The following is a 17,797-nucleotide window of genomic DNA, read 5'->3' on the forward strand; positions in this document are numbered from 1 at the left end:
TTCAAATTTCGTTGCTAAAGATTTTATAACTGAAAATAATAATTGCAAAATACAGTCTTCAGTAGAACGATACTCATACGCACGTAAATTATACTATTACTTGAAATCGTGCACTTGCGATTAATTTTCGAGCATACAAAATCATATTTTTATTAAGAATTACACAGTGCAAGTTTTGCTCGATCAAATTTTTGACGCCATTTCCGGGGAGTGTTAATTCACAATTTTATTTTTAGTTATTTTCTTTAGCATTGTTTTATTTTTCTTGAGCTAACATTCCATATTCTATTCCAGATATCTTTTTCCAGTGCATGCCAAAGTCACTCGACGTGGAGCTTGAGCAGTTTGACCCTGAAATTGAAAGAACGTTCCGCAGAGGAAGAAATCAGCAGAGACTGAAGAAACTGATGGAGAGTAACGAGCACGAGCCAAGCATGAGGAGGAACACCATGAAGATAAACATGTTGAGATACCACGCCGTGTTCCGATGCTAGAGTATGCACAGCCTTCTTTGGATAGTGCACGCCCCAGCATTGTGAGGCCTATTGTGCGGGCAAACCACTTCTAAATCAATCCAGCTATAATCCAGATGATTCAAATACAGTCCAGTTTGTAGGATCTGCAGTAGATGACCCAAACATTCACATCGCACATTTTCTTGAAATTTGCGATACTTTTAAATTTAATGAAGTTTCTGATGATGATGTTAGGTTGCGTTTATTTCTTTTCTCCTTACGTGACAAAGCTAAAGCATGGTTAAATTGTTTGTCTGTAGGTTCGATCACCACATGGAAGGACATGGTGAAGGCATTTCCCATTAAATACTTTCTTCCATCTAAGATAATGAAGTTGCGGACAGATATCACCACATTTGCTCAATTCGAGCAAGAGTCTTTATATGAGGCATGGGAGCATTTCAAAGATCTATTACGAAGATGCCCTCATCACGAACTGCCACTTGGGTTAGTCCTTCAAACCTTTTACTATGGTTTACTCACTCCTAATCGTACTATGATAGATGTTGCTGCTTGTAGGAACTTATTGAGAAAAACTGCTAAGGAAGTATATGAGTTATTGGAGGAAATGCTGCTAGCAGTTATCATCCTCAATCTGAAAGGAACAACCAAAGGAGAAGTGAGGGAGTTCACCAGGTAACTGACCTTTCTGCTATTACTGCGCAACTTGATGTCTTGAACAGGAAATTGGACGGCTTGAATATGGGTGGCACGGCTATGCGTATTCAAGAGATATTCTGTGATAAATGTGGAGGTGAACACTTTGTGAAGGACTATCAAGATGGCAATCCCTTCTATGTGCAAGAAGAGGCACCAGTGAATCAAGTGGGAGTCCAAAACCGTCCAAAAAATGATCCGTATTCGAACACCTATAATCCTGGATGGAGGCAACATCCAAACTTCTCATGGGGTGGTCAAAACATTCAGAATCGACCACAGGGAGGACAACTGTATGGTAAACAACCGATGTATAGATCTGACCCCCCCCCCCCCCTAGAGAAGAAAAGTATAATTTGGAGCAGATGATGTCTAAGTTCATCTCATCTATCGAAACTAGACTCCAAAACCAATATGCATTTATAAAGGGGATAGAGAATCAGATTGGACAATTAGCAAAGATGATAGCAAGTATAGAGTCAGGCACCTTGCCAAGTAACACAGAGACCAATCCAAAAGAGCAAGTGAAGGCTATCGAGTTGAAGAGTGGGAAAGTTTTAGAGTCCAAGGAAAAGGAAAGAAGTCAAGTACCGGATGAATATACTGAGACATCCAAAGTTAAGTCTTCTAACACTACACCAGCACCCACTGCACAATCAAAAATTGTTATACATCCTCCTTTCCCTGCAGCATTGAAAAAAACAAAACTTGATATGCAATTTCGTAAGTTTCTTGAGGTGTTTAACAAATTGCATATCAATATTACTTTTGCTGATGCTTTGATGCAAATGCCTAGTTATGCTAAATTTTTGAAGGATATCTTAGCAAATAAGAGAAAATTGGAGGATCACATGACGGTAAATCTAACTGAAAATTGCTCCGCTTTGGTGCAAAACAAAATCCCACCGAAACCTAAAGACCCAGGGAGTTTTTCTATTCCTTGCATGATTGGTGATGTTGTTTTTCATAAAGATTTATGGGATCTTGGTGCGAGTATTAATCTTATGCCTTTGTCTGGGTTTAGGAAACTTGGATTGGGAGAACCTAAGCCAACGAGAATGTCTTTACAGCTCGTAGACAGATCTTTCAAGTATCCACGGGGAGTTATTGAGGATGTGCTAGTGAAAGTGGACAAATTCATTTTTCCTGCAGATTTCGTGGTGCTCGACATGGAGGAGGATATGGAGATGCCTTTTGATTTTGGGGAGACCGTTCCTTGCAACTGGTAAGGCTCTAATTGATGTGCAAGAAGGGAAGTTGAGATTGAGAGTGGGAGAAGAGGAGATTACTTTTGACGTCTTTAATGCACTTAAGCACACACTACAATCTGATAGTTGTTATAGAATTGATGCTTTTGATTCTCTTGTGTCTAACTATGTGCAGGGTGCTCTTAGGGACCCTTTGGAAGCCACTTTCACTACTGAATTAAGAGAAGACGAATTGGATGCAGAGAAAGCCGAAATAGTGGCATACCTCAATGTCAACCAGCTATGGAAGAGTCCAATAAAGATGAGATTAGAGGACTTGGGAGATCGAAGAGACTTGTTCCCTCAGAAGTCAAGCCTACAAGAGCCACCAACTCTGGAGCTCAAGCCATTACCTCCACATTTGAAATACGTCTATCTAGGTGAGAATAATAAACTTCTTGTGATTATTTCTTCTTCTTTGACAGATGTGATGGAGTACAAACTGTTGAAAGTCTTGAAAGCGCACAAGAGTGCATTTGCATGGAAAGTGGAGGATATCAAAGGGATAGATACATCAGTCTGCATGCACAAGATATTGATGGAAGAAAAGTACTCACCCCTTGTGCAACCTCAGAGAAGATTGAATCCAAAGATGCAAGAGGTAGTAAAAGCATAAACTATCAAACTCCTATATATATTAGTGCATGTGTAACTCCTGTTCAATGTATGCCGAAAGATGGTGGGATTACTGTTTATCACAAACGAACAAAACGAATTAATACCCACTAGGACAGTCACGGGATGGCGTGTGTGCATTGATTATAGGAAATTAAATGATGTTACCCGTAAAAATCACTTTCTGTTGCCCTTCATTGATCAAATGCTTGAGAGGTTAGTGGGTCATGAATTTTTTTGTTTTTTAGATGGGTATTCAATGTATAACCAAATCATGATTGCGCCCGAGGACCAAGAGAAAACCACTTTCACTTGTCTTTATGGCACTTTTGCTTTTAGACGGATGCCCTTTGGTTTGTATAACGCCCCTGCCACTTTTCAGCGATGCATGACCGCTATATTTCATGACATGATAGAAACTTTCCTTGAGATATTTATGGATGACTTCTCGATATTTGGCCCTTCTTTTGATGACTATTTGCAGAATTTGAAGGTGGTGTTGATGAGATGTTATGAGACAAAGTTTGTGCTGAATTGGGAAAAATGTCATTTTATGGTACAAGAAGGCATAGTATTAGGGCACAAAATATCAGAGCATAGAATAGAAGTGGATAAGGCAAAAGTCGAAGCTATCAAGAACTTACCACCTCCGACATCCATAAAGGGAGTTAGAAGTTTTATAGGTCACGCCGGTTTTTATCAGCATTTTATTAAAGATTTTTCAAAAATTGTCAAATCTCTATCTTCTTTACTAATGAAAGATGTGCTGTTTGATTTTAACTCTTACTGTCTGCAGGCATACGAGGATTTAAAAGAGCGATTGGTGACGGCTTTGGTGGCACCGGATTGGGATCTACCCTTCGAGGTCATGTGTGATGCCAGTGATACTGCGGTGGGAGCTGTGCTTGGCCAACGGCAAAATAAGGTATTTCATACAATTTACTACGCAAGTAAGGCCCAAGATAAGGCTCAATTGAATTATGCAACAACTGAAAAGGAATTACTAGCAGTGATATTTGCGCTTGACAAATTTTATTCATATCTTATTTTGTCCAAAGTCATTGTTTATACAGACCACTCTGAACTTAAATATTTACTTGCTAAGAAAGATGCAAAGTCACGCTTACTTCGGTGGATTTTATTGTTACAAGAATTTGATCTAGAAATAAAGGATAAGAAGGGTGTTGAGAATGTGGTAGCAGATCACTTGTCTAGATTGGAGCTGATTAGTACTGACTGTGTAGATCATGCCATTAATGACTACTTTCCTGATGAGCATCTATTTGAGGTGAAACACTGTAACGTCCCAGATTCGAAGACTGTCCTCACTGTATCAAGACGAGTCTTTCCAGCGTGCTTATGTCCTCACTCACACGCACCCTAGGAAACTTCTCAGGAGGTCACCCATCCCAAAATTGCCCCGAGTCAAGCACGCTTAACTTTGAAGTTCTTATGTGATGAGCTACCGAAAAGAAGATGCACCTTCGTGATATGAGTAGTACAAATCAAATCTTTTAAACCCTCTTCAACTGTACAGTCCATTATATTGAACAGTCTCGGAATCCCTCTCATTCCCGTGTGGGTCGGTTCATTCATGTTCCCTCCACCTAGAAGCCTGCCAGGAGCCGCTCATTGTCCGTGCAACTAATGGCACCGGCGATCACCCCGCCCTCTTCGGCCCCGGGCCTCACAAACACTATCCTTGGTATGCACACTTTGCTAACTTTCTTATCACGGGCACACCACCACCCAATCTATCGTTTCACCGATGAAAGAAATTCTTTTCTGACGTGAAGCGTTATTTTTGTGAGGAACCATTTTTGTTTAAAATTTGTGCAGATTCCATGATAAGAAGATGTGTTGCAAAGGAAGAGTTTGGTCAAATTCTCAACCATTGCCATGACCGTGAGGTGGGTGGTTATTTTGGACCAACAAGGACGACATCTAAGGTACTTTAATGTGGCTTTTATTGGTCAACCCTTTTATTGATTTTGTGATTGTTAAACAACGTCGGTGTCAATTCCGAGTTTCGGGGCGTGACATTTAAGTGGTATCAGACCCGCCAGGTTCATAATCCAGTTGCGGAAAAATGAGAAAAAATTTTACAAAAAAAAAAATCGGTGGAATTTTTGAGAAAGGCCGATGATATCCCCTCCGAAACGGCCCGACGAGCGATTTTCACCCCTTCGTTGTGTGGTAGGGGTCGAAATCGCGAAATTCCTTCGTTTAGGCCTCGGAAACGTCGTTTTTGCCGTTTTTGGAAAAATTCGTAGATCCTATAACTTCTCATAATAGACCAAATTCGATTCCGTCGATTGTTATGGAATCCTCTCGACATATGCTTCGAACTCATATGTCTAATTCCAAACTTTCCATTTTTGGAAAAAAAATTTATGTAATTTTTGAAATTTTCATATATATTGCATATTGTCTCTTGTTATATATTGTCTTTTTCCGATTCTGAGCATTTCCATTTTTGATTTCAGGAAATGTCTCCATCTACGCCCATGCGACCCCACACCCGTAACCAAGCAGCCGTTCGTTTGAAGGATCTTTCCCTTCACTATCAGTCCCGTCAGATTCAGCGACTTAGAGCCAGACTGAGTGAGAGGAAGAGGGAGGTCGAGACTTTATCCGCTGAGAAAGAGGAGATTCGTGTCCGCCTTAACTAGTCTATCTATCAGGGTGAGGTAGTTAGAGGTGATAACATGCACCTAAGAGATGTCATAGAACAGTGCAAGTATCAACATGGGAAGCTACGAGAGGATACGGAGCGTTATCGCAAGGAGTTGGAGGAAGAGAAACAGCAGAATGCCAAAGGCAAGAGAAGACTGGAAAATTCAGGTGAGGCCATGAACAGCTTTGTGTATGTGAACCAACGTCTGACCCAGCAAGTCGAAGCACTGAAGGACCAAATCAAGCAGAAGAAACAGCACCATCTGCAGTATCAGCAACATTGGAATGACGAGATGGACGTGGCTGATGTGGAGATACAGGGACTTAAGGCACAAGTGACGCAGCTCATGGAAGAGAACGCCCAGCTCACCCATATGGTGGAAATACTGCAAGAGGAAGAGCCCGAGGAGGAACCGGAAGAGGTGGAGCCGATAGAGATAGATGAGACTATAGCAGCAGTTGGCGACGGAGAGATAGATGATTAGGCTGTCTTAGTGACCTTTCTTTATTACTAGGAGTTATTTTATCATTTTTGCTATGTTATTCAGCACGATTTGTTTTCATTCAGTACTATTTGTTTCCATCCAGTTGTTCCTCATTATTCAAATTTAATAAAGTTATATTTATTTACTTATCTCAATTGTTCCAGCATAACTTATTTATTCAATCATGTCGTTATGCTCCGCAAATTCTTAGAAACGTTTAAAAATTGTAGGAAATGGCCGGTAGACCTCCAAGACAAAACCGCAACCCTCGCTACGCTAACAACAACAATGCCAACGAAGGAGATAATGGACCACCACCTGGGTTCAGTCTTAACCAAGCAGACCTGATGGCTATAGCCATGATTGTGGCGACAACACTGCAAGGGTTAGTGAACCCAAACGCCAATCAACCACCACCACATCCACCACAGCACGGAGTTAAGTTCCACTACGAATCACTTCGCAAGAACAGGTGTTCAAACCTTCAGTGGAGATGCCGACCTGAAGTTAGCCAGAGCTGGCTGAAAAGCGTGGAGACTCAGCTGCGGCTGTTGGAAGTCCCGGATGCACTGAAAGTGGACGTGGTAGTGCCCTTCCTGGATGATCGAGCAGGTAAGTGGTGGGAAGCAATTTCGCCAGCCATGACAGCTGCAGGACCAATCACGTGGCAACGTTTTAGAGAAGCTTTCCTGAAACAGTATTATCCAGCCGAGGTCAGATTGCAGAAACTGAGTGAGTTTGAAAATTTCAGTCAAACTCCAGACATGTCTGTTGTGGAGTACACCTCCCAGTTCAATGCCCTTGGATTATATGCTCCAGCAATCATGGCGGATGAAGTTTTGAAATTGCACCGCTTTAAGAAGGGGTTGAATAGCAGGATCCAATCCGCCCTAGTCGTCTACCAACCGACGAATTTTTCCGACCTGATGGGCGCAGCTATCCGAGCTGAAACTGATATCCAACACAGGGAGAAGGAATGTAAGAACAAAAGGCCATGAGTAGTCAATCCCCACGTAACGATCAGACTTTCAAAAGGCCTAACCAGTCTGGTGGACCATCAAAAGGGCCTCCGCCTGCCACAAACTACCAAGCCATTAAGCCTTGCCCAACATGCCACTTACGACACCTGGGAGAGTGTCGTAGAGCGAGCGGTGTCTGCTTTGGATGCGGGAAACCAGGACACCATATGGCAGAATGTCCAGACGCCACCAACTAAACAACTGGACCAGGTAAAGGAGACAGGTCAAACTCAGGGGTGAATGCCAATAAGCCACGGGAGAACAAAACGAATGCAAGGGTGTTTGCCATAACGCAAGAGGAGGCAGACGATGCGAACGATGTCGTGTCAGGTACCATATTTATTCAACAAGTGCTTGCTTATGTGTTATTTGACTGCGGTGCTACACATTCTTTTATGTCTAAGAGATTTGCTAAGAAGTTAGGATGTAAGCCCGAGAAACTACATGAGCCCTTTCGAATATCCACACCTACAAGTAGGGCCATTGAAACTCACGAAATTTACAGAGATTGTAAGAGTAGTATCAGTAATCAGACTTTTAGCGCCGACTTGATACAGTTGATCATGGTCGATTTCGACATCATCTTAGGGATGGATTGGTTAGCCAAGAACATGCAATAGTAGATTGTAAAGGGAAGAAAGTCAAACTCATAACTCCGAATCAGGAGGAAGTCGTGTACCAAGGTATATTCAAGGAACGGAAATCGCTACTTTCCGCATCTCAAGCTTGGAGAGCCATGAAATCCGGAGAAGACATCTACCTAGCAATGGTCAGTGAAGTAAAAGAAGAAGTCGAGCTGGAACTGGAGGACATCCCGATAGTGAGAGAGTTCCTAGATTTTTTTCCAGAAGAACTCTCGGGGACGGTCCCGAACCGCGAAGTGGAGTTCGAGATCAATCTGGTTCCCGGTGCTGTTCCAATCTCTAAAGCACCTTACAGAATGGAATTAGCCGAACTCAATGAGCTAAAAGAACAACTCCAAGAATTGCTAGATAAAAGGCAAATTCGACCGAGTGTGTCCTCCTAGGGAGCTCCAGTACTCTTCGTAAAGAAGAAATACGGGAGTATGAGATTGTGCATCGGTTACAGAGAATTAAACAAGATCACAATCAAGAACACGTACCCTTTACCTTGGATAGACGATCTGTTTGATCAGCTTAAAGGAGCAGCCGCAGCCATCTTTTCTAAACTGAACCTGAGGACAGGTTACCATCAATTGAAGGTCAGGTCTGAAGATATCCCCAAAAAAGGCTTTGGAACCAGATATGGACATTATGAATTTACAGTGATGTCTCTTGGTCTGACAAACGCACCGGCAGCATTCATGGACCTGATGAACAGAGTATCCAAGCCATTCTTGGATCAGCTCATCGTGGTATTCTTCGACGACATCCTCGTCTATTCTCCTGACAAGGCGAGCCATGAAGAGCACCTTCACCTTACTCTACAAACCTTAAGAGAGAATAAGCTCTATGCTAAGTTCACCAATGTGAATTCTGGCTAAGAAATGTGTCATTTCTAGGACACGTTATCTCGAAAGAAGGAGTGTCAGTGGATCCAAGGAAAGTAGAGGCAATTACCGAGTGGCCGAGACCTAAGAACGACACCGACATCATAAGCTTTCTTTAATTGGAAAGTTACTACCGGAAGTTTGTCGAAGGGTTCTCCTCGATAGCCGTGCCACTGACGAAACACACGCAGAAAAATTCTAAATTCATCTGGAATGAGGATTGTGAGAAGAGTTTCCAGACACTGAAAGAGAAACTCGCATCCATGCCAGTGTTGATCCTGCCCGCAGAAATAAAGATTTCACTATTTACAGTGACGCCTCTAGGGACGGTCTAGGATGCGTACTCATGCAAGAAGGAAGGGTTATCGCTTACGCATCAAGGCAGTTGAAACCGCACGAGCAGAACTACCCTACTCATTATCTGGAGCTGGCAGCGGTTGTCTTCGCCTTAAAGATTTGGAGGCACTACCTCTATGGTGTTAAATGTGATATCTTCACAGACCATCAGAGACTCAAGTACTTGTTCACCCAAAAGGAACTGAATATGAGACAACGGCGATGGATCGAACTTCTGAAGGACTATGACTTGACTATAAGCTATCATCCGGGTAAAGCAAACAAAGTGGCTGATGCGCTAAGTCGGAAAGGCCCAGACAAGATAACTCTAGCTTCCCTCTCAACCCAGCCATGTCTGCAGGAGACCGTCAAGTTAAACCAAGATAGAGACCCGGTACTGCTTAAACTTAAGGATCAAGTCAGAGAAGGGAAGTCTCAAGATCACGAGATTGATGACAAGGGGATCCTACGGATGAAAGGGAGACTGTGTGTACCCGACAGCGATAAACTTCGCCAAGAGATAATGGCAGAGGCGCACAAGTCAAAATTCTCAGTCCATCCAGGCAGTACAAAAATGTACAGAGATCTCAAGAATAATTTCTGGTGGAATGGCATGAAAAGATATGTAGCTGAATTCATCTTCAGATGTCAGGTATGCCAGCAGGTCAAAGCAGAACACCAGCGACCTGGAGGATTACTGGAACCTCTGAAAATCCCCGAGTGGAAATGGGAGCATATTTCCATGGACTTTACGGTAGGATTGCCAAAGTCTAGGCAAAGCCATGACGGTATATGGGTGATCGTAGACAGGCTCACGAAGACTGCACACTTCCTACTTGTCCGCATGAATTACAATCTCGACAAGTTGGCTTCACTGTACATGGACAACATTGTGAGACTGCATGGAGTGCCAGTGAGCATCTTATCCGATAGAGATCCGAGGTTTGTCTAGCGCTTCTGGAAGAGCTTTCAAGAGGCCATGGGAACGAAAGTGACCCTAAGTACGGCCTATCACCCTCAAACCGATGGGCAAACGGAGAGAACCATCCAAACCTTAGAAGATATGCTGCGAGCATGTGCTCTTGAATTCAGTAGTAACTGGAGCACTTATTTACCCTTAATTGAGTTTGCCTACAACAACAGCTATCATAGCAGCATTGGAATGGCAACATACGAAGCTCTGTATGGGAGGAAATGTCGATCACCACTTTATAGGGATGAAGTGGGAGAGAAAGCCGTAGTGGGACCCGAGCTTGTGCAGATGACAGTGAAAAGGTTAAAATCGTTCGGGAAAAGCTCGAGGCAGCTCAAGACCGACAGAAGAGCTGGGCAGATCTTAAAAGAAGGCCTGTAAAGTTCAATGTGGGCGAAAAGACTTATGTGAAAGTCTATCTTATGAGAGGAGTTGTCCAATTCAGTAGAGTCGAGAAACTGAACCCTCGATATGTTGGACCATTCGATATCTTGGAAAAAGTGGGCACGCTAGCATGCAGGCTGGCACTACCACCAAACATGTCAAGAATCCACAATGTGTTCCATGTGTCCATACTAAGGAGGTACATTCCAGACCCGAGTCACGTATTAGAAGTAGAACCGCTCTCGGTCGAAGGGAACTTGGGAGAAGGACTGAAATACGAAGAAGTCCCCATAAGAATTGTGGACACCAAAGAACAAGTTCTTAGACTACGTATCATTCCCTACGTCAAGGTACAGTGGTCCAACCACACAGAGTGAGAAGCAACTTGGGAAGTTGAAGAGAAGATGCGAAAGGAATATCCCTACCTATTTGGAGATCAAGTCAACTCCAGTTCGAGGACGAAACTTCTCATAAGGAGGGAGGGATGTGAGAACCGAAAATCTTGCAATAATGTAATTAATATCTGGAAGGAAAATTTTTATTAGCATAAGATTCTTTTTATTGTATTAGAATAAGATAGGCATGTTGAAATCTTTTTTTGCCAAGTCAATCAAATTAGAACCAAGACTCGCAAATTTCGAAAATATGGGAAGGGGATTTACAAGATTGAGATATCCTACAAAATCTAGAAGATTGAAGCAACATATTGCAAGCAATTTTCGAGAATCCTACAAGATTATATGACTAATTATTGTGATGGGTTGATACATGATTGATTGGAAGCAAATCCCCAAATGTTGCTCAAAATCCTTCCCATCTAGCAACCATGTTTTCAAGCCAAATCAAGAGCAATGGATTAGGGAATAAAACCTCACAACCTAGGTAACTCAATTTTCGAAAAAGGGCAAGGATATTGGAGTCAAAATTGATGATATTGGGCATGATTATTGGTAAGATTTGAATACCAAGTTTAGCTCACTTCTCCTCCCCTATAAATACCACATCAAGTCTAGCATTCCCTACACCCTAAATTTCGAAATTCTTGCTGAAACTCTAGAAAATTCAGCAACTCCCCTAGCCAAAACTCTGCCCGAAAATCGTCCCGAAGCTTGCCTAAAAATCGAACCGAAGCGCTGTCCGGACGAGGAACGTTAAGTGATCCATTCCCAAAGCCAAGCAACCACGTTTTAGCACCAATATTTATTGTAAGTGGGCTTGTTTTTAAACTTAAAGTTTCGGATTTGTGCATACATGTTTTCGGTTTTTATAAAAGAACAAAAATAAAAATTCGGTACGATTTTATGAAATTTTGGCACGTTTATGTTTGGCACTGTGAGGATTCCCTGAAAATAGGTGGAATTCCAATATATGGCCCTTAACGGTGGGATAGAACCGTTTTATGGCCTCGCCCCCTTAGACGATTAAAACTTAGGGACTGACGTCAGTAAACCAATAAAGGTGAAAATTCGCAGTGTTGTTATGATACGAATATGATGTTACGATTATGAAAAGCATGTTGTATTTATATGTTATTTTCGAAAATGTTGTAAAATTTTTATGTTGTGTTCGATATCCCCCACTTGCTGAGTATTTCCCAAAATACTCACCCCCTTACAACATGTCCCAGAGAAATCCGAGAAGGAAATTGAGGAGGAGGAATCAGATCAGTTTTGGGGCTGGTGAATGCGAGACTTCAAGATTTTAGATTAAGTTGAATTTCTAATTTAGTTTTACGTTTCCGCAATTAAACTATGTCGTTTTTGAGATTTCGGTATTGTAAAGACAATCGTTATTTCATTGGAATTATGATTTATAAACTTGTTTCGGTTTACACTGTGCTACAAAGGCTTTTTGTTTCGATTGTGTGATTGTTAAACAACGTCGGTGTCAATCCCGAGTTTCGGGGCGTGACAGTATATACCTTTGTGTGTTTCTCAAATCAAACCTATCAAAGTTTAAAACTTTGAGTCTTTTGTCGATTGTTCTTCAATCGTATTGTCAAAGACGAGTTCTTTTAAGGTTCATTTGAGATCGATTGTTATCCTCTTAATATTTGTTGCTAAGTTTTTCGTAATTTAGAGTTGAATATTACAACAATTACTTTATCGAGAGCATGATTCTGTTTTTGGAACAACGCGGCATTCTTTCTTTCATCGAATCGAAGGCATGATTCTGTTTTTGAGCTTGTTTGTTTTTAGGGATTGAAGAATTGCATCACCAGACCCAGAGAAAGTTTTGGTATCATCAATATTGTTTTACGTCACAACACTTAGCAGCACTTTTAAATGGGATGTGATTATTTTTTGAGGCACGGATAGCTAGATTTTTATCACTCAAGAAATTGTTTCATGCCTAGAATTGAAAGAGAAGATTTGTAGTGGCGATGGAAAGATTTAGACACAAACTAGACTTGTATTGATATTTTAAAACATCATCTATGCACTTTGGTCAGATTTATACAAATTGACTATGAATTGGTGAGAGGTGAACTCATTGCAAAAACAGAAAATAGAAACATCCTAAAAATTTTCTGATTAGCCCTTGAAACAAAAATACGAACGATAAGTCTACTTGATACATCATTCTTATCCCTAATAACTCCTTTTGAGCCTGACAAAATTCGAATGATGTGTGCAATGGCACACAACTAGACATATTCGTGATTTCTTCAAGCACCGTATCGAATACATTGTGTTAGCCCATACATGATTTACCGCTGAAAAAAATAGAGAGAAGAAAACTCTCATGTGTTGAAGGATAAAAAAAGATTTGGTGGAGTTTCAAAAGAATTGTGAAAAACAAGGTTTTATATGGTGTAGAAAGTAATGTTTGAAAGTGGGGAAATGAAAAAACAAAATTGAAGGATGATTACATTAAATAATTTGTGGAAAGTTGAGCTGAGTCAGTGCACTACATGAGAAATTTTTTTATTTTATCTTATTTTTTATTCTTTGAACTTTTATTGTAGCCGAGATTCGTGAACTTACGTTATAAACTTGAAAAAACATATTGATTGAACAATAATCGTTCAACATTTAGTAAAAAAAATATATGAAAGTCGAGCATATGAAGCGTTTAAAAAAAAGAAAAAATTGATGAATGAACATCATGGGTCCTTAAGCCAAATAAACCTTTGAAAAGTGTATGTTTTGAGTTTCACACTCCTTGTTGATATTTTTTGATAGTGTTTGAGTTTTGAGTTGAAACAAAAGAAAATCTTGTGATTTGTGAAATATGATCTTTTGAATGGGTGTAACGAGATTTGATAGATTAAAAGGTGTTGATTATTTTTATTATTTGTAGATTTGAATAAAAGTCGAAAAAAACATGATTTTTTTAGAACAAATCAAACTTTACAATGCCACATTGGAATTTTCCCGAAAAATGAGGAAGAACAATAAAAAAAATAAGGCAAAAGAATTTTAGAATTAATAAATGTTATTCTCGTTACATTATGATAATGCATATTTTTTTATTTTTCTGTAATTAAACTTTTATTGTGAACGTCCATTTCTCCTCATTTTAATTTTGAGCTTACATTCATTCAAACAACTCAAGAACAATATCACAATTATTAGTAAAATAAATGATCCTAGAAAGTAATTAGTTGATATGCCAATAACACAAGGAGATGGATCGAGAATATCATTTATTATTAGTAAAATAAATCATTAGTTTCATGATATTTATTTGATTGGCTGGTGAAAAAAGATGTACCGGTGGAAAATTTATGCTGACAACATAGATTCATTAACAATAAATCATTAGTTTCATGATATTTATTTGATTGGCCGGTGAACAAAGATGTACCGGTGGAAAATTTATGCTAACAACATAGATTAATTAACAATCATACCAAAATCGAGAATGATATTTTCCCCGTGCCAAATGCATCATTCCTATTTGGAGATGATCTCAGGCTGCTGCCCAAATTCTACAAGAATACAAGATTAATCATACAAGAATGTTAGAAGAAAGATCTATCAATTGGGGCTTCCATCAGGTCAATCTCTAAATTGAATTTGTTTATTATATATTTTCTTACTCTTTTACAATTACGTCATTTATATGCCAACTTTTCCATAGTCCGAGATCACTTTTCTTAAATTTGACGACACGAGAGAAATCTATCATCATTTCCCATGGTATATGAAAAGTAATGCATGATATTGATTTTTCGCTAGCAGAGTTACCACCAAAAAATTGATTAACTGTTCCCAAGAGAAAGACCAAAAAACCAAATATAATTTCGACGAAGTCTTCTTGTGACTGAATAAACAGAACCCTCTTGGTCGATTTTTGTACGAATGCTTTTACAATTACGTCATCTGTACAACAGCTTTTCTGCAGTTTGAGACCATTTTCTTAAATTTGAAAGCACCAGATACATCTGCCCTCATTTCCTATGGTGAAAAAAATCATATTGGATGGTGGATTTATGAGATAACGACATTGTTGGAGGGCTTTGTGCTAGCGAAAAATCAATATCCAACATGATTTCTCATACACCATGGGAAATGAGGACATATGTATTCCATCCAATCAAATTTAAGAAAATGATCTCGGACTGGGGAAAAGCTTGGGTATGGATGGCATATTTTTAAAAGCATTTGTACAAAAATCGACCAAAAGAGTTCTATTTATTCAGCCATAGGAAAACATCATCGAAATTATATTTGGTTTCTTGGTGGAAAAGGTTCATTGGTTTTGTGGCGGTGAGTTTGCTAGCGAAAAATCAATATCCTGCATCATTTTTCATACATCATGGGAAATGATGATAGATTTCTCTTGTATTGTCAAATTTAAGAAAAATGATATCGGACAACGGAAAAATTGGCATATAAATGACGTAATTGCAAAAAAATAAATGATAAACAAATTCAATTTAAAGATTGACCTGATGTAAATTCCAAATGATAGACCTGTCTTCGAGCATTCTTGTACAAATAACTTTGTATTCCCGTAGAATTTGGAGAGAAGCCTAAGATAATTTCCAAGCAGGAATGATGCATTTGGCATCGTGAAAGTATCATTCTCGATTTTAATATGATTGTTAATTAATACATTTTGTCTGTATAAATCTTCCATGGGTACATCCTTGTTCATTAAAAGACCACAACAACATGTGTTGGAGTTGACAAAATAAATCTCCAAAAGAATTTCTTGGCTAGAGAAGCGTCATCTTGGCCGTCTCAGCAGAGAAATAGCTGATATCCAATCACTAGTAGAATTTCTTTGATTTACTTCGCATATTCAATGAAGTCATAGATAGATAATTACCGAAGTAGACGCACATGAAGTAAAAGAGTATCATTTTACTTCGCATTATAACCGAAGTCGTACTCAAGAAATTAGCGAAGTCTTTGGCAGTTTGGCCTATTCAATGAGGAAAAACTGGTCCGAAATTAGACCGGTGCCGAAGTAAAAGATCTTTTACTTCATTGATTATGCCATATTTCGAGGACATTGTCGTTTTCGTGAGAACATTCTTACAAGGAGAGTTTTGGACAAAGGGCCAGACAGGAAACGATGAGATTAAATCAATCTTAAATCTTTGCTGGATCCTGTACAACTTCAAATATGTTTTCATGAACATACCATTTCCAAGAGGGAAGCAAAGCATGAAAGGCTTAGGGTATTTTTGAGTGTTGGGGAATCAAATTTACAAAAGAAAACTCTTTCAAAACTTCAACTTCTAGTATCAGTAAGTTGTCGACTCACTTAAAATATAAGTCAGGTGTGTTTAAGCGAAAAATAAGACTAATTTATCATCTTGCATCATCCCTAACAACATACCACTTCAAATTTTAACAAGATTATCATTTGTGGAAAAGAAAAAATTTAAAACAAAAATACACACCTTCGTGATCTTCCAGCAAAGCACTGAACCAACACCCCACCACCTGTGATTCTTGCTTCTTCTATAAATGCTAAACACTCATCATAGTGCTGTGATATAAGCATGGTTCGCCGGAACGGTTGCGGTGCTTGGAACGGCAACCACCGTTCCAGTTCCAATGTTATTTTGCGGAACGGTTGCGGAACGGTCACGAATTTATAAAAAAAATTAAAAATTTCAGAAATTAATAAAAACAGCACAAATTTGCGACGGTTATATGAAAACTCGTCGCTACATTTAGCGACAGTGTTAAAAAACCGTCGCTAATAGCGACGGTTTTATTATATCCGTCGCTGATGTGAATCGGCGACAGTTTAAACCGTTGCTATTAGCGACGGTTTTAAACAAAACCGTCGCTAATGCCGTTACCGTTTTTGCCCGGAACTTTGGAACGGCCACCGCCGTTCCCGTTCCGTTTCGGCCGTTCCGACCGCATAACGGCCGTTCCGGCGAACCATGGATATAAGTACATCTTCTTTATCAAGTACTGTTACATTGAACAGAAAAATATCAAATAATCTCTTTAGCCAAATCATTTTAATATTATCAAACAAATAAAGAGGACCGGCAATGCCCCGTTATTCCATCAAATGGCCTACCGTAGGATATTCAATTGCATAAATATACAGATCGAAAACGAGCTCGAATTCTCAGGTACACTAGCTGGAACAACAGGGAACTTTGGGGCTTTGATTACCCACTCAAATAACCAAAAATCAAACAAAGAAACGAAGCTAAAACTCACCTAAATCGGACCAAGAAATCTCGCAAGCATCTCGCTGAATTTAAGCTGGAAACAGGGGAACCGAAATGGATTTAATACACAACATCAGCCTGCCAAAACAAAAAGGAAACGAGGCCAATATCTCGCCTAAAGTTCGATCTCGAGTTCGCGAACGGAATGCAGCTGAAATAGGGCTCTCCTTCACCCTGTTCTTCCGATCCGTGGCATAGAAGATGGTTCAAGGTTAGGGAAAAAAGGTAGCTGGCTACTGCGCTCTTAACTTCGGCAGCTGGGGTTCGACGCGCGGCGTAAGAAGCTGGAAGAAGGAGGTGCTCGTGGAAGGCATGGAAGAAATTTGAGAGGGTTACGGGATGAATTTTGGGGGAAATGGGTTGGGCTTTTTCTTTTTCTCTTTTTCACTACAAATTTTTTTTAAAAAAAAATTCAAAGACATGTAAACCCGTTATCTTTTTCTTTTTCTCTTTTACAATTGCTAGATTAAATCTAAAAAGTCTATTTTAATTCAGCAAATAAAATTAGAGTTTTAGTCTCTTTTTAAAATTAAATCTTAAAAATGTTATTTTATTTTATTTTTTAAAATTCATGGCTTAGTGGTCATTCCAGATTTTAGGCGCTACAATTTAAAAATCGAGAGAGAATAAAAATTAACAATCGGTTCATATTTTACAAAGTAATCAATAGAAATTAAAAGTTAAGTATGATTATTTTTTTTACTTCACTAAATATAAATTTTAAA

The 17,797-nt window shown here is 39.6% G+C and overlaps 1 protein-coding gene, 1 long non-coding RNA gene and 1 other non-coding gene across 6 annotated transcripts; 1 reads left to right on the top strand and 2 right to left on the bottom strand.

The window, feature by feature from the left end:
- Nucleotides 1–847: 847 nt before the first annotated feature.
- LOC140818872 (small nucleolar RNA R71) lies at nt 848–953 on the bottom strand. Its single transcript, XR_012115103.1, has one exon. It is a non-coding gene; the product is annotated as a small nucleolar RNA R71 (small nucleolar RNA).
- Nucleotides 954–6,428: 5,475 nt separating this feature from the next.
- LOC140817958 (uncharacterized) lies at nt 6,429–8,241 on the top strand. Its single transcript, XM_073177750.1, has 3 exons — nt 6,429–7,173; nt 7,425–7,640; nt 7,772–8,241. The coding sequence occupies exons 1-3, from the start codon at nt 6,429–6,431 to the stop codon at nt 8,239–8,241; spliced, it is 1,431 nt and encodes a 476-aa protein (XP_073033851.1).
- A 5,757-nt stretch (nt 8,242–13,998) lies between these two features.
- On the bottom strand, nt 13,999–17,460 carry LOC140818723 (uncharacterized). 4 transcript variants are annotated; one of them, XR_012115041.1, is made up of 4 exons: nt 17,062–17,460; nt 16,772–16,803; nt 16,278–16,366; nt 13,999–15,398 (listed from the first exon to the last, which is right to left on the bottom strand). It is a non-coding gene; the product is annotated as an uncharacterized lncRNA (long non-coding RNA). The 4 variants fall into 4 exon arrangements; XR_012115039.1 differs by having other exon boundaries at nt 14,000–15,638; XR_012115040.1 differs by lacking the exon at nt 13,999–15,398 and adding an exon at nt 15,646–15,793.
- Between the last annotated feature and the right edge of the window lie 337 nt (nt 17,461–17,797).

This window comes from Primulina eburnea, chromosome 17, assembly GCF_022965805.1.
Source record: "Primulina eburnea isolate SZY01 chromosome 17, ASM2296580v1, whole genome shotgun sequence".
Classification (NCBI taxonomy): Eukaryota; Viridiplantae; Streptophyta; class Magnoliopsida; order Lamiales; family Gesneriaceae; genus Primulina; species Primulina eburnea.

Coding starts and splice junctions, on each gene's coding strand:
- LOC140817958 (XM_073177750.1), top strand. CDS start 6,429: ATGGCCGGTAGACCTCCAAGACAAAACCGCAACCCTCGCTACGCTAAC. Junction 7,174..7,424: donor CCAACACAGGGAGAAGGAAT/GTAAGAACAAAA, acceptor CAACTGGACCAG/GTAAAGGAGACAGGTCAAAC. Junction 7,641..7,771: donor ATTTGCTAAGAAGTTAGGAT/GTAAGCCCGAGA, acceptor GACTTGATACAG/TTGATCATGGTCGATTTCGA.